This window comes from Lepisma saccharinum, chromosome 8 (assembly GCF_977018435.1).
Source record: "Lepisma saccharinum chromosome 8, izLepSacc3.1, whole genome shotgun sequence".
NCBI lineage: Eukaryota > Metazoa > Arthropoda > Insecta > Zygentoma > Lepismatidae > Lepisma > Lepisma saccharinum.
In genome coordinates this window covers 36,273,522-36,296,932 of record NC_139236.1, presented here as the reverse complement: position 1 = coordinate 36,296,932, position 23,411 = coordinate 36,273,522, and the positions used below count along the sequence as shown (strand labels likewise).

At 38.3% G+C, this 23,411-nt stretch overlaps 2 protein-coding genes across 4 annotated transcripts in view; one reads left to right on the top strand and one right to left on the bottom strand.

Annotated features, from left to right (window-relative positions):
• Positions 1-2,362: 2,362 nt before the first annotated feature.
• PolG1 (DNA polymerase gamma, catalytic subunit tam) lies at positions 2,363-15,765 on the bottom strand. Of its 3 annotated transcripts, XM_083126512.1 has the most exons (4): positions 15,594-15,765; positions 10,629-10,830; positions 3,828-7,744; positions 2,363-2,585 (listed from the first exon to the last, which is right to left on the bottom strand). In XM_083126512.1, the coding sequence occupies exons 3-4, from the start codon at positions 7,518-7,520 to the stop codon at positions 2,502-2,504; spliced, it is 3,777 nt and encodes a 1,258-aa protein (XP_082982638.1). In that variant the 5' UTR covers positions 7,521-7,744; positions 10,629-10,830; positions 15,594-15,765; the 3' UTR covers positions 2,363-2,501. The 3 variants fall into 3 exon arrangements, with proteins under 3 accessions (XP_082982638.1, XP_082982637.1, XP_082982639.1); XM_083126511.1 differs by lacking the exon at positions 10,629-10,830; XM_083126513.1 differs by lacking the exons at positions 10,629-10,830; positions 15,594-15,765 and adding an exon at positions 13,754-13,775.
• Positions 15,766-16,070: 305 nt separating this feature from the next.
• Positions 16,071-23,411, top strand: part of LOC145990945 (uncharacterized) — a 70,961-nt gene continuing 63,620 nt past the window's right edge. Inside the window, exon 1 of the mRNA XM_083126510.1 lies at positions 16,071-16,193. The gene's annotated coding sequence lies outside the window, so the exon portion shown is untranslated. The remainder of the gene's footprint in view (positions 16,194-23,411) is intronic.

Below are 23,411 nucleotides of genomic sequence, written 5' to 3'. Positions count from 1 at the left end.
CAGGCAGAGCCTGCATTCAAGTGTGCCATATCACTCTGGGATACCAAAAACTTTGTGCACAGTGGAAGCTCACTCTGGCATAAAACAGAAGAGACTGGACATTACCCAACAGTTGCTTCAGTGTTACAAACTTGGAAGGTGATGCATTCTTAAACATCCCTGGAGTGGAGTTCACTTTAATTCTGATGATGCAGTTCAAACAGAAGTGAGGCTGTGACTCGTCGAGATCAACAATTCTACAGTAATGGCATTAAGAAACTGATCTCCCATTGGCAGACGTATGTTGATCTCCAGCACAATTATGTGGAAAAGTAATTGTGTAGATATGAAGAATAAAGTTCTAGAAAGTTACCTGCATTTCTTTTATTCAAATAAATTCAAGCGTTTTTAAAAAAAATATGAGGCATTACTTTTCAGCACACCGTCATTTTTGACATGCACACTCTGATCTGGTTTCATAGACTTGAACCTGGTAAATTAATATCTTGCATCAATAGGAGCATACATAAGAATATATAAGTTGAAACCCATACCTACGATGTACTTAATTACACAATTAATAATGATTTCTATAATGTGCTGTTTCATTTGTAGTTCATTTTGTAAACTAAGATCATGATATCGATATATCAACAACATAGATACAAGGCACGTCCAGAAAGTAAGTTCCGTTTGGTAATAAAATTAAATTGTGTACAGATACAGAAAAGTTATTTATTGCACAAAATTCTACAACTCTTAAACTACTTTTCCACATAACTGCCGAAATTTTGCAGGCATTTGTCATAGCGTGGCACAAGTTTTTGTATACCTTCTTCATAGAAATTTGCCGCCTGTGTCTTCAACCAGTTGGAAACAGTTTCTTTCAGCTCGTCGTCATTGTTGAAGTGTTGACCGCCAAGGAAAGACTTGAGATGTAAGAACAGATGAAAGTCGCTAGGAGCGAGGTCAGGGCTGTATGGAGGATGGTCAAACACGTCCCAGCCAAATCCCTGTAGGAGGTTTTTCGTCACATCAATCGGGTGAACCAGTTCTTCTGTAACCAAAGATGGATGCCCACTTCGTTCTTCATCCTGCACATCACTACGTCCGTCATTGAACTGTCGGACCCATCTTCTCACCATTGAATCACTCATCGCATTTGGTCCATAAACATCGCAAATTTGCCGATAAATTTCACTTGGTTTCACTTTCCTCGCATTCAGAAAACGAATCACAGATCTGATTTCACAAGCGGCGGGATTTTCAATCAACACCGACATTGTAAAGAAGCACAACAAAGCGTACGTGACTGACAGCGATCTCCAAATGGCTCACGTTTCTTCTCCTTGATACAGAGAGTCTACCGCGCATGTGCGGAACTGCGATCGCAGCGCTGCAGCGGAGATAAATTGAAACGGAACTTACTTTCTGGACGTGCCTTGTATTATTGATTTGTCGAGGTTCATATTGTTACAATATTGATGCTTCAATATTTTAAAAATATCAACTAGATATTGAAACATTGCACAGCGCTACCTTAATGTAGTGTGCTTTGTATTCATGAAAAGTTTCAACCAAATAAAAGGAAGCAGCAAAAAAATATTCGAATAAAATTACATATTGAAAAGTTAAAACGTTTGAGTTAAAAAAGGAAAACTTAAAACTAGCACATGGTAAGTTACCATCATTTGGAGTGAACAGACTGGAGTGTGATACTTCCTGAACAAGACTGATGATTTCTTTTGTTGAAATTTTGAATAAATACAACACACACCACAATAAGGTACAATGTTTTAAATTCATTTTTACAAATTAGTGATGAATGTGGTAACACACACAACTGAGGTACTTGACACAAACCAGTTAAGCCAAGTCATCTGCCTTTCCAGGCACACTACACATTCTGAAGCCTCTTGCCTTTTTACTAGCCCTTCACTCTAGCCAATTAGAGAATTTGTATCCTATTTTTACATTATTGTTAGATATAAATGTTCATTTTTCTTTTATTCACAATTTATTTTCACAAGTTGCTAAAACTAGCATTTAGAAAAATAACAAACAAAAAATTGTAAATTGTTCACCTTTTACAGCCTTCTTCTTCATGTGACTCATCCTCACTATCTTCACTCTCATCTTCATCAGAGTCCTCGGAAGATGAGTCAGTGTTCTGCATATTCATTCTGTTAGTGTTCACAAACAAATCAGCATCTGAGTCCGATGACGAGTCATCATCCTTACGCTCTTTCTTCTCGATCCTTGTATTTTCTTCACCGAAGGCCTTTGGCCACTGTCCTTCCCCCTTGATGTACTTCACGTGATCTTTATACAATATATGGACAATCTCTGCCTTCACTTTGTCACCTTCCGCTATTGGTTCCACTAAAACATAATTTCCTCTTCTAATCCACACGTTCTTACGGAACTTAGTGGGCATCGACACAAGGAACTTTGCTCCTTCTGCATCTTCGACTTCATGCAAGTTGTTCCCTCGACCACCCAATACACGAACTATTTTCTGGTCAGAAGATGGCAGCACATAGTCCTCCAGCACCTCCTTTCTTACATGCTTTCTTTTTGTTGTTTCTGACATAATTTGAGTACACCTGCAAAAATTGAGAGGGGTCAGCATTACACTTTTATAGTATGTCACGCAATGTCACACCAGCTGAGCAAAATATTTTAAGGACATTAGAAACCAATGTTAATATCATATAATCTGCTAAATAAGGACTTTGATGTTTGTTGTTATAGGAACAAGCACAATGATTAATACTTTGACCAGCACTATCCAAATGAATTATATTAAGCAGTGATTCTATTAACAATTGCCGCACTACGGTAATAAATCCACCTAAAATCCATAATTTGTTCGTTGTGCATTAATAAAATTTCTATAGAAAACCTTTGGGGTTGTATTCTTTTTATTTCACTTGTCATCTCGACATCTCTGTATTACATCACGAAGATGAGAATGAATGGTAACTTGATGCATTGTGGTCAACAATCATTCTCATATGGTTTGAAATGTGTGTCATTTTACTTTATTCCGTGGCTATATTCAGTTGTGTCTTGGTCTGCACAATCAGAGCAGAGAATTGTAACTACAGACAATAAAACACTATAAAAACTGTAGTGCATTTTGTGTTAATATTTAGTTCATAATAGTTTATGCTACTCTCAAACAATGAATGTGTATATTCAGGGGACTAGTGGACATTAGGTGGTGGTAGAGTTGAGATTTTTGTACATCACAAACTAAAATTTGGAGGTATAATAGCACAAACGCAGAGCAGTGCAAGCCCTGTATTAATGTCATTAGTGAACTAGAACTATATCTTCCCCTTATTGCACAGGCATACACACACACACACACAAAACAACTAATATCAGCAACATACAGCTGACCAATCACGAGAAGATCCCCGACAGAAGTGAAGTGACGTAGTGAAAGGAGACTCCACTATTGGGTTTGGGGAGTACACCCTGAATCAGAAACACATGCTAACGATGTTACAACAGGTACAGCGATGCAAGTTGCTGACATATTTTCTTTGAGCTTCTTTGAAATACAGGCTAAATAATGTACAGGATAAACAATACAAAAATATTCTGTACACTGGGAAAAACCCAACAACCTGTTGCCACAGACATACGTTTGGTGCTTTGTGTAACTTCACACAAATCAACTCTCACGCACTTCCACAAGGACACTGAACACAGCAGAAAGCTTCCTGCTACTCCTAAAATCTACAAATGGACCAATCTCTCCCTTTACCCCGTCACCCCTCGTTTGGGGATCTTCTCGTGGGCTGACTGCTGTACATGGTAAGAACAAGATGAAATACCTTCTTTTTGTATGTAGGCTTTGCTTCCTTCTTAAAGGTTTGAAAAGTTCCACTGGTCTTCTCCAATGCAGAGTAAATATCCACACTTTCACCTGTTGGAATTCCATATCCCAGTGACAGACCATGAGGGTTAGATGGAGTCTTGCAATCCATTGTGACTTCTTTACGCAGAACTTTGTCCACATCAACAGAACTAAAAAATGCAACCGATTGAGGCAAGTCGCGAATGCCCAACTTGTAGGAGCAAAAGGCACGAGTAAGAAGATTCGTTATGTGCAATGCAAGAGCAGCCTCATACCTGTAAGGAGTGGGGACCAAATATCGCACTTCGTCGTGAAAGCTCACGCAGAAGCGTGTTCCTGGGAGATATCCATCTATTAGCCACCTCATGCACACCAGCATCAGATGAAGAAAATCCACTGCACTGCTCTGTACCACCCAGTTAATTCTCGTGGGAAGAAAATCATCATCTACTTGCTCTGGTTCAAGAGCTCTGCTGATCCGGCATCCTAGGAATGGAGTAGAAGGGTTTTCCGATGTTGCAATTTCTTCAAGTCTGTTGAACATGGCAGATTCTGTGCCTCCCTCCCAGTGAGGTTCACAAAATGCATCATCAATGGTCTTGCAAAATGTTTTAGAAATCTCAAAAGCTTCCCTTCTTGAATAAACCTTGTCTTCAAGTATGTGCGTGCCAATTTCACTCAAGAATTCTTTGCGAAGACGATACGTCCTATGTCCTTTGGTGTACGAGAAAGTATCTTGGGCTTTTTTCTTAGCTTCCGACTTTGACATGGAAGGATTAAACTGCAAGAGAAGCTGTTCTGCAAATTGTTGTCCTGCACCATATATCCTTGCATAATTAATTATTTTTGCTTGATCTCTCGAGATACCAACAGCCGAGGCTGTCATGCTGTGCATGTCTGTCTTCTCATTCTTCTTTCCCTGCAAAGTCATCCACCCCAGAGCAGTGCATCCATGGATCCCTGCAAAATGAGCATCCCCTATCACAGAGGCTATCCACAATTCCTGAGAATCAACGTCTGCTCCAACCAAATGATAACCTGGTGGTGCCTGGACAATTGCCCTGAGTTCCGATCCAATCCTCTCAGGATAAGCGTTTGACGCAGTAAGCCAAGTTGGTTCAACAGCTCGGCGAGTCAGGGTGCCGCACACTATAACTTGTGGTATTATTGCTCCAAATGTGTCTGTTTCATCAAAGTGGATGTCGCGAATCACTCTGCGAGGAAGTGACTTTCTCCCCATCTGCACAACTAGCTGAGACTTGATACGCTGGTGGTTATTTCGCCAGTATGTCAACATTTTGCTCATGGACAACACTTTCTTCGCTAAATCCCCGGCACTTGTGCTCAATGTATTGTCGGACACTTTGTTCAAGAAATCCTTTGCTAGTGGGTTACCAACACTTTTACGTGGTCCATCCTTGTGTGGTAATTTATAAAATTGTAAGCCATCAATATCCTCATAACAAAACAGTCCTGTGTCCTTATAGGCATTTTCTTTTTTCTTTTTCTTCAAATACGATGCTCTCCATGTCTCATATTCTAAGACCTCATTGTCAAGTTTGTCTCGAGGATTACAAACCTCACTCCTTACATTGGCAGACTCACCATGGCACAGTTTTACAAGTGAATCCACAACCTTACTTGTTATGCATTTCTTGTCACCTTTAGTATTTTCCGTATGGTTTTCTTCAATGTTCTGTACATTAAGTTTACCTGGTATTGGAACATAAAAGCCCCAACCAAACTTACTGCTGTACTGTAAGGGGTAGCTATTCTCCCACGTAAGGCGCAACAATTTTGGCACAATTTTCATAGATGTACTTAATAACTGAGGGCCTGGCTGCCAGTCATTAATATTTGGACTGAACTTGGGGCACAGTTTCCTGTACCAAACGGGATACCCTGGTAAGTGAGGGTATCTTGCTGGTAAATACAATTCAGTCTCAGATAAATATGTGAATTTCTCTTCCAGATGATCCCGTTCTTCTTCTTCATCATTGCAAGATTGTGATAAATTGTTTCCACCATCTGCAGCATCATCATTTAAGGAACTATTAGCTTGCCCTTTATTTTTAGTCTTTGATTTCTTGAGCTTGAAATCTTGCAGAGACCAGTCGAGATCCCACAGCCAAGGATCTTCCTCAAATGTATTTTCATGCAAATATGAGCATGCTTCATCAGCCTGCTGCATTAAACACAATTTCACTTCATTTGCTAAGTCTTCATACGTGTCATCAGCATCGCGAATGTATCGTTTCCAGTTTGAGTTTACAGGCAAGTATGTGGTACTCAATTCTAACATTCCAGCAAAAGTCACTGGATGTGGAAACCTACTGAAGAAAAGGGGTAGGACTTCCTTCAGGATATCATACGTCGCTACAACATCCCGTGCACAATACATCATAAGCTGCTGAAAATCAGTTCTGATGTCAGAAAAACTGCCTGTCACGAAAACATCACGCTTTTCTTTACTTACTGGACTGCCACAGTAGAGTTGATGCACATCACTGAGGTTATTCAAAGAACTGCAAGCCATCCAGGATGAGTCTTCATCACCACTTACATTTTCAGTTTCATCACTGGCTTTCTTACTGTCACTGACCAACTGTGCTCTTTGGTAGCTTGTAATACCACTTACTGAAATATGGAGCGACATAGTGTCCAAAAATCTTGTTCGTGTTCCTTCAAACCAAAATTGTTCTTTCACCCGAGCACGATCATACGCTACGTTATGGCCAACCACAATTCTTGGCACAAAGTCTTTTATAGATGATGGTAAATCTTGAGCGGAAGATTCTAAAGGTATCATGTCCTCAACAGAAGGGCGGTGCCCAACAGGAACGTGGTCATTAAACAAATGCTGACTGACCCATGAATACCAACCTGAAGATGAGACAGCTGTTGCCAATGTGGGAATTTGTCCTTCGCTTTGACAAACTTCAACATCAAACACGATTGCTTTTTCTTCAGGAAAAGGCACAGCACGTGAACTACCATCCGGTAGGTACTTGGTCCATCCAGGTTTATATTCAAACTCACGAGGCACTTTGGGTATTTCACTGCACAGTAACTCAGATAGTAGCTGCTTGTAGGGTTTTCCCTGCTCCTCGGCAATAGTTTTGAAGTGGTTGTCAATACTTGAGCCAGAGAGCATTGGCAGCTTAAGACTCACGTGAGGTAAGGCAGATGTTTCTTTCTCTAATAGCCCATGTGTCCTTAAATGATCACGGGCTTTAGAAATATCTTCCGAGGTAGAACTGGAAGTGTGAGATCCAAAAATTTGTTTGAAAAGGCTGTCAGATAGCATTTGAATATTGACATCGTTCACTCTGAGACCAGTACTTTCTTCGGTGTTGGCAGACTCAGACTTGGAGAAAGATGAGGAACCCACACCTTCCTTTCTTGGTGTAGAAATATTATCACAGACTTTTCTAGTAGGTTTAACTGTTGTTTTAACACAAGTGGAGTGTGGAAGAATGTCAGAAACCTTATTGTTTCTAGAGGTTCGTACACCTTTCTGCACAGGTAATCCTACTGAACCAGTGTGTGGACCCTCACCTCTCTGACTAACACTTCCTGATTCATTTGAGATTTTTACCTTTACATCTGCAGCTTTTTCCCTAACACTTGAAAATAATGTGAAAAACCTTCTACTGGATCCTGCCGACATACTCTCACTCCACTCAACACAGCTTTTTGAACATTTTGTCAAGTAACACCAACACCTTTTGGCACATGCATGGTTCACTATAAAAATGTCACTCAATTATGACACCACACATTGGTTCACCATCCACTAACACTCTTCAAAGACTTCATTCTCTGTCCATCTCTACTGCAACACGGGTTCTCTGTACATTCTCTTCTTGGCGTCATGTGATTCGGACAAACCAGCTGCAAAAGCAGCAGGAAATGTAATATCATTTACTAAAATACAGAGAAAAACACATCTAGATCTACATAAAGTTAACAGAAGTTGTTTTGCATTACTCATTCACCCCCCCCCCCTTCCCACAGTTTCTCAAAATTTGTTCATATATCAACACTCATTGTCACAATTAGCCAAACGTGGCAGAAAAGTAACGTAAAATAACCTAAATCAATCATTCCAAATTTGTCCATTGCTGGGTCAGTCAAAAAGTTGTCCCAATTTGCTATTTTGGCAGCATATGCAGGTAATTAAAGGGCAGCAGAGGGTTCATCGTAGCGTGTGATCTAATTATTAGCTAATGGATTGTGGAAATTCTTTTAAAGTATGTTAGTACAGAAAGGTAAAAAAAATATGAAAGAAAGGTGAAATCAAAAGATACAGAGGAGGACAAGAAAGGAATAAACAAATTGGTAAAGGAGTGAAATGAAGAGGTAAGATTGGGAAGACCAAGCAGAAAGGTGTGATTGATCCTAATGCTAACTATCCAGGAGAATGAAAGAATGAGAGGATGATGTATGTGTGGGAGAAAGTCAGTGAAATGTAGGGAAACAAGTTTGGTGATACATATTAAGCACTGCCACATCTGTGTGGGAGCCATAAAACATTGCAGAAACTATTTGAAAATTTTTGTCATGGTCAAAAGCATAACAACCGTGTAGCAACCAAAGTGGCACTCTAATAACTTATGATATGTGTTAAACCAGAAATTACAATCATATTTCAAAATTTCCAACCTCTAATTTCAAACATAATGTGCGCACATGTCCACACAAAGACACTTATTTCACATATTATTATTTATAGCAAATATTTTTTTAAAAAAACATTCAGCATAATAAATACTAGCCCCATCTAGTTCACTACATATTTTGACACTGGTGTATTGCAGGTGTATACAAGTGTCAGGCTGGTGCATGGAAATTATGTTCAACCAAGCAGATGAATAGCGGTGTTTGAGTTCAGAACGTTCAATAAATGTATGTCTGCTGCTTTAAATGTTCATTTGATTAGTTAGCATGCACAACTTGACACCAAAACAATGAAGTAGATGAGTCGGCGTGCAAGTGCAGAGAGAGTCAAAAAGTGAAGCGAACTAGATGGGGCTACTGTGTTTGTTTGTTGTATCCACACAAAAATCCAAACTTAGTACATCAAATATCATTAAATAAGTATAATTTGTTACAAAACACACGGCCATTAAAATTGGCATCTGGGCAGGATTGCGCAATGTCACATATGGGAAAAACAAAGCGAGAGCAGGAGAAAAGTCGCTGGATCCCATACATTGTGTGGCAACATCAACCAGGATGCACTGCCTAGTTCGAGGTTCAGACAGACCTCTCTCCGAGACAACTTTGTCTCATCACTGACCATTCGAGCAAATACTGTCAGTTTGAATCACATGGATTACAAACACCAAATGTACAACTAGATCTTTCATTCTCTTAAACTCTGAACAAACAAGGTTGTGCTCTGTCGAGACAACAGCACGAATTTCTGCCACATGCCTAATTTCATGGCCACGCATTTAGTGTGGCATTATTATATCATTTACATATTGGGGAGCCTATACCCCTATCTACCACTACAGCAAGTGACTTTTTAACATCATTGTTATTTTTTCCTTCGTTTGTTTATTTATTTACAAATACAATATTTAGAGAATAGCTGCTACTTATTCTTAGTGTTCCATTGTAAAATGAAGTTAATCTAAAGCTGAGATGTCTACCAAGTTTCAGTACAAAGATTCAAGGGAGTGATTTTACAATACCAGGCACTTCCCCAATTTCTTTCATAGGAGTGAATTTACAATACCAGAAGTATCTTCAATTGCTTTCAAATTCGGCATACTCACTAATTTTGGCCTCGTAATCATGAATCTGCAGTTAAAACTTGGTGGTCAAGTCTAGAAATTGCAAAATAAGTAAAAAAAAAAAAAGTGGATCCGTGAACGGAGTAAACACCCTTGATTTATGAAGAAAACAACTATTTCTTGCAATGATTAGCGTTTGAAAACTATGTTTATGATAACCCTTAATTTTAACTATGCTTACCTAACCTAACCGTGAATGGTTCGTGGGGCAAACATGTTTTCCACCTTTACACAAGATGCATTTTTCTCACATGCAAATCAACGCTCCATGCAACGGGTCTCACTTATTGCACAACACTTGAGCAAAATTGGTAGCAAGACGTCTTCATATTGTTTCCATGTTAGTGTATGGAGAATCATAGCGGTAATTGACAAGGTTATTTTGCAATTTCTAGACGTGACCGCCAATTTTTAACTGCAGATTCGTGGTTCGAGACCAAAATTAGTGAGTATGCCAAATTTTAGTGAGTATGCCAAATTTAAAAGCAATAGGGATACTTCCAGTATTGTAAATTCATATTTCAAATACTCAATAATTTAGGCCTCGTAATCACGAATCTGCAGTTAAAATTTGGCAGTCACATGTAGAACTTACAAAATAAGCGTGCCCGTGATCGTAACAGACACCCTCGATTTCTCAAGAAAACCCATGTTTATCGCAAGATTTTTGTGTTTCGAATACTTATAAAATGAAATATATATTCCTGATATTACTACGACCCCAAATTTTAACTATGTTAGCCTAACCTAACCTTACCATGCATGGTTCGTGGGGCTATCCTTGAATGGTTTGTGGGGCTACCCGTGCATGGTTCATGGGTTATTTTACAATTTCTACATGAGAGCACCAAATCTTAACTGCAGATACATCATCAAGACTCCATAATTAGTGCGTAATTGAATTATTAACGAAATGGTAAAAATTAACTATTGCAGAAACAGATTTCTTCATTTTTACAGAAGAAACTACTTACAGAAATAAGTTCCTGTAGAATTGTCTAACATGTGGAAGGTGTTTTCTGTCATGTGTGAATGTATCGTAGCGGATTTTTTTTAAAATTAATTCTCCGACGCACAATAGCCTTTGTTATTATTTGCTTCCTGTACGTTAAGCAGATGTTGAGTGCGTTTGATGATTTAACCTCCTGTCACTGTTTCCAACCACGCCATTGTTTTCTGAAAAGACAACGAATTTTAACCATGTTTGCCTAACCTAACCTTAAGTAATGTTCCTTGGGGATGGAACGAATTTTAACTATGTTTGCATAACCAAACTAAACCTAACCTAACATTACGTACTGTTTCTTGGGGCTATCGTCAATGGTTAACTATGTTTGTATTTTTGGGTGAAGAAGGTTGGAAACACTGCATATCCAATGAAAATCGACAAAACACAAGCACGATGCGCGATGATCTACGAATGTGTACGTGCCATACTGTGTCTTACGCAAGCGAAAAAATGAAAAGAAAGAATAACTCGTAATGTCAAAAATTGAAATTACTTTCATGAAAAAAACGTAAGAACACCTTAAAGAATGATCCGCGAAGCATATACGTAAGTAGGAATGTTAAAAATGACAAAACTAAGAACTGAGATGTGTTTGTGCGATAGTAAATATTTAATAACGAGGTAACAGTTCATTATATCGGAGACACATTAAAATCGGATATTTTTTGCATGGTTCGTACTTACCAATTGTGTATTGTGAAACATAGTTGTAGGTGCCATTATTCTTTTTTCACGAAATTTTCACATACAGAGTAGCCTACTTCTTTTGATTCATTCCTTCGCTTTCGTAACACACAATATGGCAGGCTGAGGTTGACTACTGTAGTCGGTATGCAGTGTTTCCAACCTTCTTCACCGAAAAATACCTACTAACGTGTTCGTCATGTGCAAATTGTACATTATGCACGGGTAGCTGACGGATAGCCCCACAAACCATTTCTGATAAGGTTAGGTTACATTTGGTTAGGCAAGCATAGTTTAAAAAAAGGGAGGATTGGAAACACTTACAGAGGGTTAAATCATCACATCCGCTTCACGTTGGGAAAGCAAATGAAACCAATGTCAATTGTGCGTCAGCGAGATATTTCTCTGCAAAATACATGATTTCCCAGTCAAATAGATTGCACGATGAAAGAAAACACCTCAACGAATGTTGGAAACCTTAGAGAAACTCATTTCCGTACGTAGTTTCTTCCGTAAAAATGAAGAAATGTGTGTCTGATATAACGAACTGTTACCGAATGAATAAATAAAAAAACAGTAAAAAAATTAATAAATATCACAAACACCAATTAAAAATAGAAAAGCAACAAATAAATATAAGGTAAATATGCGATAACGCCAGAACGGATTTCTTCAAATTTACTGGAGAAACTACTTACTGAAATCGGTAAATGTCTGTTATATTGGAGACACATTTCTATTGGATATTTTCAGTTTTAAATGGTTCGTACTTATCAATTGTGTATTGCGAAACATAGTTGAAGGTGCCATTATGCTTTTTACTCGAAAATAACTTCGATTTTTCACATTACAAGTAATCCTTTTGGGTCCTTTCTTTCATTGCGGAACATACAATATGGCATGCACAGCTGTGGATCATCGTGCGTCGTGCTTGTGTTTTGTCGATTTGGAGTGGGTATGTAGTGTTTCAACCTTCTTAACCGAAAAATACCTACTTTCGTGTTCATTATGTTATCACAAACCATTGACGGATAGCCCCAAAAAAACATTCACGATAGCCCCAAAAACCATTCACGATAGCCCCACGAACCATTTCTGGCAAGGTTAGGTTAAGTAAGCTTAGTTAAAAAAAAAATTAAATTCTGGTAAAAAAAAGGCACGTTTGGAAACACTGGTGAGAACGCGTGACTTTCGATGCTCGCGCCATCTGCAGGTACATAATGGAAACAACGGTATAATGTTGTTGCACAAAATGCAAGTTTATTATATCAAAAGTGCTTACTTCTTGTTGTGCAGCATTCTACGCTGAGAAAATACCTCCACGAACTTTCAAAATACTACAGAAACTCATTTCCGTAAGTAGTTTCTTCTGTAAAATGAAGAAATGTGTCTCCGATATAACAGACATTCACCCTGAAATCAGTTTCTGTAGCATTGTCGAAGTTCTTCGAGGTATTTTCTTTAGCGGAAGCTGAAAACTTCACCATAGAACGCTGCAGAACAAGAAATAATCACTCTTTATGTAAGAAACTTGCATTTTCTGTAAAGCGATGGTGCAGATGTACCTGCAGATGGTGCGAACATAGAAAGTCACGCGGTTTCGCCAGTGTTTCCAAACGTGCCTTTTTTTATGAGATTTTTTCTCTTTTTAAGTATGCTTACCTAAACCTAATCTAATCTTGCTGGAAATGGTCCGTCGGGCTATCGTGAATGGTTTTTGGGACTATCCGTCAATGGTTCGTGAAGCTATTGTGAATGGTTTTTGGGGCTATCCATCAATGGTTTGTGGGGCTATCGTGAATGGTTTTGGGGGTATCCGTCAATGCTTTGTAGGGCTATCGTGAATGTTTTTTGGGGCTATCCGTCAATGGTTTGTGATGACATAATGAACACGAAAGTAGGTATTTTTCGGTTAAGAAGGTTGAAACACTGCATAGCACACTCGAAATCGACAAAACACAAGCACGACGCGTGATGATCCATGACGAGTACACGCCATATTGTCTGTTACCCAAGCAGAACAAGGAAGACAAATAATGACTCGTAACATGAAACGTTGACACTATTTTATGGGAAAAGGCATAACTTCACCTTAAAGAATCTTCCGCAATGCAGAATAGGTAAGCATCAATGCTAAAATTAACGAAATAAATGAGTGAGAGGTGTTCGGGCGATATCGCATAATTACCAAGTATAATTTGCATTCACAAGCGCTTTTCCAATTTTATGCATCAATGATTTACCTTTTATAAACACAGAGACAGAGGGGGGGGGGGATGGGGCGTAACGACAATATAGGCCAGAACTTCAGGAATGGTTTCATGTGTAGGGAAGTTCGGTAATTGTCTGTTTTATTGGAGACACATTTCTATCGAATATTTTCAGTTTTAAATGGTTCGTACTTACCAATTGTGTATTGCGGAACATAGTTGAAGGTGCCATTATGCTTTTTACACGAAAATAACTTCGATTTTTCACATTAAGAGTAATTATTTTGGGTCCTTTCTTCCGTTGCGGAACATAGAATATTTCGCGCACAGCTGAGGATCATCATGCGTCGTGCTTGTGTTTTGTCGATTTGGAGTGGGCATGCAGTGTTGCAACCTTCTTAACCAAAAAATACCTACTTTCGTGTTCATTATGTCATCACAAACCATTGACGGATATCTCCAAAAACCATTCCCGATAGCCCAAAAAACCATTGACGGATAGCCCCAAAAACCATTCACGATAGCCCCAAAAACCATTCACGTTAGCCCCACGAACCATTTCCGGTTAGGTTAGGTAAGCATAGTTAAAAAAATAAAAATAAAAAACTTCTGGTAAAAAAAAGCACGTTTGGAAACACTTCTTCCTCTCGCGAGACCGCGTGACTTTTGACACTCGCGCCATCTGAAGGTTCATAATGGAAACAACGGCATAATGTTGTCGCTTCGCACAAAAGGCTACTTTATTACATCAAAAGTGCTTATTTTCTGTTGTGCAGCATTCCAGAGTGACAAAATACCTCCACGAAGTTTGATAAATGCAACAGAAACTCATTTCCGTAAGTAGTTTCTCCTGTAAATTTGAAGAAAAGTGTCTCCGATATAACAGACATTTACCGGGAAGTTCTATTCAATATTTTCGTTCCACCCTTCGTCTGTCTCTTTCTCTATCTCTCTCTGTGTGTGTGTTTGTTTGTTTTGAGGGTGATTCTATTCATATTATATTTGTTATCCAAGCATAAAACATTTTACCTAACAAAATTAATTTCAAAGAATTCTTGGTAACAGTTTCATGCATCGGAGACACATTTCTTCAATTTTACACAAGAAACTACTTACGGAAATGAGTTTCTCCAAGGTTTACAACCTCCGTCGATATATATTCTTCCTAAAACTTCATCCTACAATGCAGCAGAACAATAAATAATCACTTTTCATGTAATAATATTGCGCATTTTGTGAAAATCGACATCATCATGCCGTTGTTTCCAAGATGTACCTGCAGATGGCTCTAGCGTCGGAAGTCACGCGATTTCGCTAGTGGAATCAGGGTTTCCAAACGTGCGATTTTTTTCGAGAAACGCGATTTTTTTTTCTTCGAGAAACGCGCGGTTTTTTGTCGAGAAAGGAAAATGGTTTTTCGATGAATTTAGGGGTGAAATGGGTGCTAATGGAACCTAACCTAACAGGCCTAACCTAACCTTGTGTGAATGGTTCGAGGGGCTACCCGTGGATGGTTTTTGGGGCTAACGTCAATGGTTTTTGGGGCTAACGTGAATGGTTTGTGGGGCTATCCGTGGATGGTTTTTGGGGCTAACGTCAATGGTTTTTGGGGCTATCCGTGGATGGTTTTTGGGGCTAACGTCAATGGTTTGTGGGGCTACCCGTGCATGGATTTTGATCCCCGGTTTTTTACAACTTTCATGCACAATAGAGTTGGAAACATTGATATTCGAAAACAAAAGAAGCGTTACAATTCGCAAAGCAAGCGATATCGCACAGTGACGTGCTTTCCGTAGCATTAAGGAAAATGGTTTATTTTAGCAGAAAAAGTGTTTGTTTTCGTGCAAAAAGCATATTGACACCTTCCACTATGTTCCGCAATACATAATTGGTAAGTACAAACCACGAGAAAGACAAAATATCAGATTTAAATGTGTCTCCGATGCATGAAACTGTTACCGAATTCTTCTACCCTATATATACAATTATCAGTCAATATTTTTTGCAGTTGTCTTTTAAATTTTAATAATGCTTACCAAATTTTTCTATAGTAATACCAACTAAAAAGTCAATGTGCATTCAGAAAAACGAAAATAAAACACGTTTTTCGCGATACCGTCACGAACTACTCGAACGAAACCAGAGAATGGAAACACGGAAACACAGATTACGTAAAATTTCTGGAACATACGATACGAATTCACGAATTCCGACTTGAAGCGCCACAGATTAAGAACCACGAACTCGAAATTCGGACTACATCTCATATTGGTGGTGACGTCACAGCATGATGTTTAAATTTGTTCATTTAGAATTGCGCGACTCAACTGGATTCCGATAGGTCATAAATCAATTTTAAGTGGACACTCCTTCTACAGTACTGCTACTGACATAAAATATCATAAAGTAGAAAGTACTGATATGTAGGAGGATTTTATTCCCTTTCGGACCACCTTAATTTTTCCAGTAGTGTTTCCCAACACTGACTCTGCACGAACCAATCACAGTGCTGAGTTGTGTTTTAAAATAAAAGCAGTTTTGAACTTTGGTAGTTGTTCTTCCAATACATAATTTTTGTGGTTGTGCAAATTGATGCAATTGCAAAGCAGTCTGGAAACCAAGTAAAGAATATAAAGGCAAGTAGAAACTTAGGTGCCAAATATCCTGTATTTCGTATTGAACCAAGTATTTTCTTTTAAGCAGAGTCCAGAATGTATCTAGCATTGCATTCAAGAAATACGGATCATTCCATATCAAATCGTGTAATTTTAAAATAATTTGTTACACGGGCACCTTGTTTTTTTTTTTTCATTTTAGTGCATACGTCCGCATATGTTGTTTTTTAAAGATATCAGAATCTATATTTAAATCTTTTTTCTGCACCTGGTTCTGGAATTATTTTTTACAACATGTCTGATGACATTTTTTGCTCATTTAGTTGTTTACTTACCATATTATCTAAAAAACATTAGGGCTACTGAAGTAAAATTAATTTTGTAGCTATGAAATTAACTTTCGAAAGTTTTGCTCAAAATCACTTGTTTATTAAAATTGATGTTAACCTGCGAATGTTTATAATCTACAACGGTACCCTTGACCCTCTGTACCCCCATCGGGAAAATGAGATATTTTCCATCGATTGCGAAGATTTTGTTGTTTGAGCGTTTTCAGTAATTTTGATATCTGAAATTTTGGAGCGAATCTACAATACCGGGAATTTATCCATTTTGTTTGAAATTCGACATACTCACTAAATTAGGGCTCCTAATCACGAATGTGGGTAACATTATCGTATGAGGGAAACGGATTCCTTCAAATTTACAGGAGAAAGTACTTACGGAAATCATTTTCCTTAGCGTTGTGCAAGTTCCTGAATGTAGATTTGATCCATTTTAATGTGAATGCGTATTGTTTTCTGTGAAAATCTCTGTCTGACACGCTGTTTCTGCTCTCGCCATTTGCTCCGTGTGTTAAGATTATGCAACCCAGTAGCCAGTGTTTCAGCCTCGCCGTGTTTTCACTAGAACATGACGTGTCGAGTAATTTTAATTATTTTTTTTAACTATGCTTGCCTAACCTAACCTTACGGAAAATGGTTTTTGGGGCTAACGTCAATGGTTTGCGACGTATTAGCATAATTTCAGATCCGGGAATACTGCATAAATCGACAAAACACACTCAGAACGCCCCCTAAACCAGTATGCTATCACGGCCATAATGTGTTACAGATTCGAAACAACAAGTAACAGTAAGTACTCGTAAATAGAAGAAATAGACATTATCTTAGAAATGCATTATTTCACCTTAAGAAATGTTCCGCATTCATAGGGTGACCAGACGTCCTCTTTTATCCGGACATGTCCTCCTTTTTAGGTGTCTGTCCGGCGTCCGGGCGGATTTTTTAGAAATCTGTAAATGTCCTCCTTTTTTGGAGAGAGTATAGCATTGACCAAAGCAAATGTGCTGCATACAGAATTCTTGGAGCGATTTTACAATACAGGGAATTTCTCCATTTTGTTTGAAATTCGGCATACTCACTAATTTTGGCCCCCTAATCACGAATCTGCAGTCAAAATTTGGCGCTCACACGTGGAAATAGCAAAATAATCGAAATTAAGTTCTTATTTCCACACCCTCGATTTCCAAATTTCCTGCCGGTTCCGGGCTCCGCCTCTGGGGTAATCGACCTACCGCCCCCAACCGCTATTGCGGCCCCGCCTCCGCTCCACTCCGGCTTCCCACCTATATCTATAGACACCCTGTTAAGGGCATGTTAGAAAGTGGCCGGATTCACCTGCCCCCAAATAAGCGCCAAATTTATACGTGAGCGCCAAATTTTAAGTGCAGATTCGTGATTAGGAGACCCAAATTAGTAAGTAACCGAAAATTCAAACAAATTGGAGAAATTCCCTGTATTGTTAAATTATACCGAATTCTTCCACACATAACGATCATCATATCACTTGGGGTGCGTTAAGTATTCGAGCAATGCTCACCTAGCATCTGGGAGTCGAACACAATCACTTTCCCGACTGAGACATTTGCAGGATGTGGATTTATAGGCACTAAAAACCTCTCAACTAGGCACAAAAATGATGAAAATAGGCACTTAAAAAGGTAATATATACTAAAAAAAATGCACGAAAATAGACTCCCTAAAATTAAAAAAAATATATATTAAAATGGGTAATGAACGTGAACTTATTTCAATTTTCTTTTTACAATATACAGTTATACTGTATTAGCACTTCAATTTGTACATAAAAGTGCACTAGCGATTAAAAAACTATTAATATTCTTTTGATCAAAATTCACATTTGTGGGAATCGTCAGTTAAAGTAATTCTCACAAAAAGAGCTTGAGCTAACCACTTTGCAGATTTGAACAAACGATGAAAAAAACAATTTGCATCATTGTAACAAAAGAATGTAAACAGTGTTCTGGCATGATTAAGCGAAATAGGTAGTAACCCTCGAAATAGGCATTTATAGGCACTATAAAAATGCGTTTTCAGACTAGAAACACCATGAAACGAACATTAAACATTAAAGCCTGTTTTACTTAAAAAAAAAAAAATAGGGAAAATTCCACACCCTAGTCATTAGTATTATTCTAACTTGTTGCTTCGCCCTTTGAGACTGCAGGAATGCACGTAGTCTGTAAAAGTAAAGTGCTCCCCTGTGCTTTGCACCACGCCATGAAGACGTATAGGGTCCCACACTTCCTTGATCGCTGCCGAAGGTGGGAGTGATGTGATCAGCACCAAGCCCCTGGCCACCTTTACCCCCAGAGTTTCCTCCATTTTCCTCCAGGTATCCACTTTATAGGACGCTGGGTGAGCGTCGGAGCCGCTTGAACAAGTAGAAAAAAATCCCGGATCTCCCCCGCCGGGGATCGAACTTCTCTCTCAGACGCTCTAACGACTGAGTCTGTACAGTTCCTTTTATATTGATTGATTTGGTTTATTTTACTTCGCTTTTCTGCCACTTATGGCTAATCGCGAAGATGGGTTTAAGCGATGATATGACAATTTTGATGAAGGGACACTCACAAAGAACACCCATACCAGACCCGGGATTATAATCCGGGACCCCTGGCATTGTGGCACGGTATCTTAACCACTCCGCCACTGAGATCGGCCAGTTCCTTTTCGAATTATACATAGGCGATACAGAAATGCGCAGTGAGAATTTTGATTATCAAGTAATATTTACTTTAATGAAATAACGAAGCGAAAGTGTAAATTCAACAATGATCTTGAAAGAAAATATCCAGCTTTTAAAAGAACAGAAGAAACGAATATGAGGTGACTGTTACTTTCCCCTGCTGTTGAAAGAGTGCTAGAAATGTTCCTGGCATTAAAATCATATTTGTTGAAACAATCTAAACTACCTAAAAATTTAATTCGGTTTTTGGAAATAAGTTAAAATAAATCTTACTTGTTACATTTGCATTCACTTGTGGGAATATTTCATTCTAATATCCAAGAATCAGAAAAGGAGTAAATTTATGTGCTTCAAATTGTAAATATTCTTTGTCATGTGTTAAATAACAGATTAGGAGATTGTTTTCTTTGCTTAAAGGTAAGAGGAAGTTATCGAAAGAGATCACCTGAAAAGTATATGTGAGCAAGGCGTTGGCAAGATTTTTTAACATTGCTTAAATTGTAAGTAATGGCAAATGTGGTGCCAATTTTTACGGTGTCCTCTTTTTTATGACTTTGTCCTCCTTTTTCGCCATGCTCTGTCCTCTTTTTTGAATGTATGTGTCTGGTCACCCTACGCATTCAAAAATAACACGTGAGCAATGTAAAGAAGTCCAAAATATATGATTCGTAGGTGTTTCCCTCTTAACGATAATAGTACCCGAATCGGAAGTTAAAATTTGGCGCTCACGTGTCAAACTTGCAAAATAAGAGGGTCAGTCATCGCAACCGACAATGCGCAATTGCTCATTATTTATCGCAAGATTTTTCGTTTCAAATACTTAAGGAACGAAATATATATATTCCTGATATTACTATGACCCTAACCTACGACTACTAGCCTAACCTAACCACGCGCCAATGGTCCGTGGGGCTGAGAAATTCCCTGTATTGTTAAAATATACCGAAATGTTGGAGCGAATTTACAATATAGAGACAGTCACCAATTTTGTTAATTTTCGGTATACTAATTAATTTTGGCCTCCAAATGACGAATCTGGGTACTACTTTACTATACCAGAGATACCTGTCAATGATTTATTTCACACTTTTTTACATTGCTAACATATTATTCTACATTGCGGAACATTTATTTAGGTGAAATAATGAATTTCTAACGAAAATAATGTCTATTTCTTACATTAACGAGTACTTACTGTTCCACTTATTTCCACACAATAGCCTGACCCTGTGGCCGAGTGGTTAGCACATCGCGCTGCGACGCCAAGGGTCCCGGGTTCGATTCCCGGTCGGGCTTGGTTGTTTGTTAATGTCCATTCATCAATTTAATCATTTCATCACTCATCCCCATCTTCGCAAATTAGCCTAGAGGCACAAAACGCGAAGTAAAATAAACTAAATCAATCAATCAATCAATTTCCACACAATATGGCGATAGCTTACCCGTTCATCGCGCGTTGTGCCAGTGTTTTGTCGATTTGGAGTGTGCATGGAGTGTTGCAACCTTGTTCACCAAAAAATACCTAAATTTTTAAAAAAAATTAAAAACACTCCACGAAATTGTTTCAGGAAAAAAGTTCAAATTTTGACATAAAGAGTAATTATTAAACCATTGACGTTAGCTCCAAAAACCATTCACGGGTAGCCCCAAAAACCATTGACGTTAGCCCAAAAATTCATGATAGCCCCACGAACCATCACGGGGACAAGGTATGCCTACTAGGTTAGGTTAGGTCTGTTAGGTTCCATTAGCACTCCTTTCGTTCAATTTAGCATATACGGACAACGACACGTCATCTTATAGAGAAAAGACGGCATGGGTTGAAACACTGACTACGATGTTTATGTCATCAAACACATGGAACATTGTGCTCTCATGCAGAAAGCAAATGGCAGCAGCAGCAATAGCGCGTCGGAAAGAGATTTTCGTAGAAAACCACATGCATTCGCATTAAAATAGATCAAAACTACATTACCGAACATCAACAACACTACAGAAAATGATTTGCGTAAGTACTTTCTCCTGTAAATTTGAAGAAATCCGTCTCTGTATAGTAAAGTGTTACCCGAATCTGTTGTAAAAAACCGGGGGTCACGTCTGGAAATTTGAAAAAAAGCAGATTGAATTTTTTCTATATATAGGTGTATATGGGTAGTTTTACGAACGAAAATGTTATTGTTTCCAACCACACCATTGTTTTACAAGAAAATGATTTATGTTCAATTCTAGTAGGAACCTCAATGGTTTGTGGGAATACTCGTGGATGGTTTTTGGGGCTAATGAACAATGTTTCATCAAAATGTACAATTTCCAGACATGACCCCCTGGTTTTTACAACAGGTTCGTGATGAGGAGGCCAAAATTAGTTAGTATACCGAAAATTAACAAAATTGGAGACTTTCTCTATATTGTAAATTCTTACCGAAATTTGTTATTGTGAAGTAAAGTATGTCTATTACGTTACCGTGAAGCAGAACAGCCGGAAGGCTTCGCGTAAGTGAATATAGCATCCAGCACAACAGCTGATACAAATTTACGTTGTTAGGTTTAGAACTGATAGTTATTTTTGACGTGTTCTTTCGCTTTTTCAGTGTGTATACAAATTGTTTAACACAATTCTCAAGGGGATACAGTGGATAAACGGCCCCTGTGTTGTTTTAGCATTAACAAAGTGGGAACAAGTTCTGATTTAAGGCTTCACGACATATTTTTAATTTTTCACGAGATGTGGATTTTACTGGTATGTGTAGGCCTATATGTGCATACCATTACATTACTTTAACTGTAAACTAACTGATAAAATTATGAACTAAATTTTATTCATAACCATTCAAGTAGCTAGAACCTTTAGAAATATGGCTATGCTGAAGAATAGAGAGAACTTGATGAAATGGACATTTAAAGTAAGAAATATAACTACTCTGGAAAGTGTTAAGAAACAGAAAATTGGCTGGAATCCCAGCTAAGTAGGAACTGCCTGCTATAAGTTGGGGAAAATGATGTCAACTAATACAAGATATTTGAGTGTGTTATACACTGACATGAAACATAATGTACAGTGTCTTTTACTGCCAAGGTTGCCGGGAAGTATGGAGCGCGTCTTCCAGCATTTAGACCCACAGCTGAACGCTGACCTTGGCACTGGATCCGTACGTCAGTGCTTCAGTATCCAGGTAATTTGTGTCCAGTTTGCACTTGTTTGTGAAGTGTTAACAAGTGTTTTATATTGTTTTAGTTTATAGATTACTGGTGCTTTTCTGCAGTCTAATAGTGCCATGATACCTGTACAATTTAAAGCAACAAATTTTTATGTATTTCTGTTATGTCTCTACGAATTCTTGTAGGGAAGTTAGAATGCATTTTGCAGCAGAATTCAGAGTTGTTCCTGTTTTACACGGTGTGTGTGTTCGGATACTTACGAACAAATTTAGGGATACAGGGTCTCTTCTTGATAAGAAGCAAAGGGTAAAATAGTGTGTGCTTACTGAGGAGAAACTAGACTACAATGGAACTTATTCCTCAATATGTGGCAGAAATATTGAGACTATTTAAATTTGAAAAATCTATATTACACTTCAGAATATTCATATTTAGTGCTCGTGCAACTTACTCATGTTGAATAAGTTAATATACAATAAAATGTAGATAATTAAAGGTACTTACATTAGTGAGTATTGATTTTAACGAAAACTTACGTTTCAGGATTCCACTGATCCTTTCATTAGGTTACCAAACTAGGCCAGTGTAACTACACCTTACCCACGTCAGATATGACAAGGACTTGAGAATTTATAGTGGGTGGAAAGGAATAAAAAGGAACATTTAGTCATCTGACCCCATATGCATAAAACTGCCATGTTCCCAACTGTAAAACACTGATCTAAAGTGGGGCTTTTAACACGTTTGAGTGTCAAGCCGTGTGTTCACACAGCCTTTTAGATCAGTGTTTTACAGTTGGGAACATGGCAGTTTTATGTGTCTATATTTTATTGTATACTAAATCACTTCAGAATAACAATGAAAACACTTACATGAGTGAAAAGTACATAGGGTCATTCCATGTCAAGTGGTCTAGGGCTCCACGCTCGACCATCTCGGATTTGGCTGAAATTTTGTATGTTGAGTACCAAATGTCTCAAACGAAGTTTGGCCAAGTTTTAGATTTTCCAGTGGCATACTTATTGAGAT

What these genes read in the sequence shown, in the direction of transcription:
- PolG1 (XM_083126512.1), bottom strand. Translation starts at nt 7,520, where the DNA reads ATGTCGGCAGGATCCAGTAGAAGGTTTTTCACATTATTTTCAAGTGTT. An exon ending in AGCCTACATACAAAAAGAAG is followed by an intron (nt 2,586 to 3,827) that starts GTATTTCATCTT and finishes CAATTTTTGCAG; the next exon opens with GTGTACTCAAATTATGTCAG.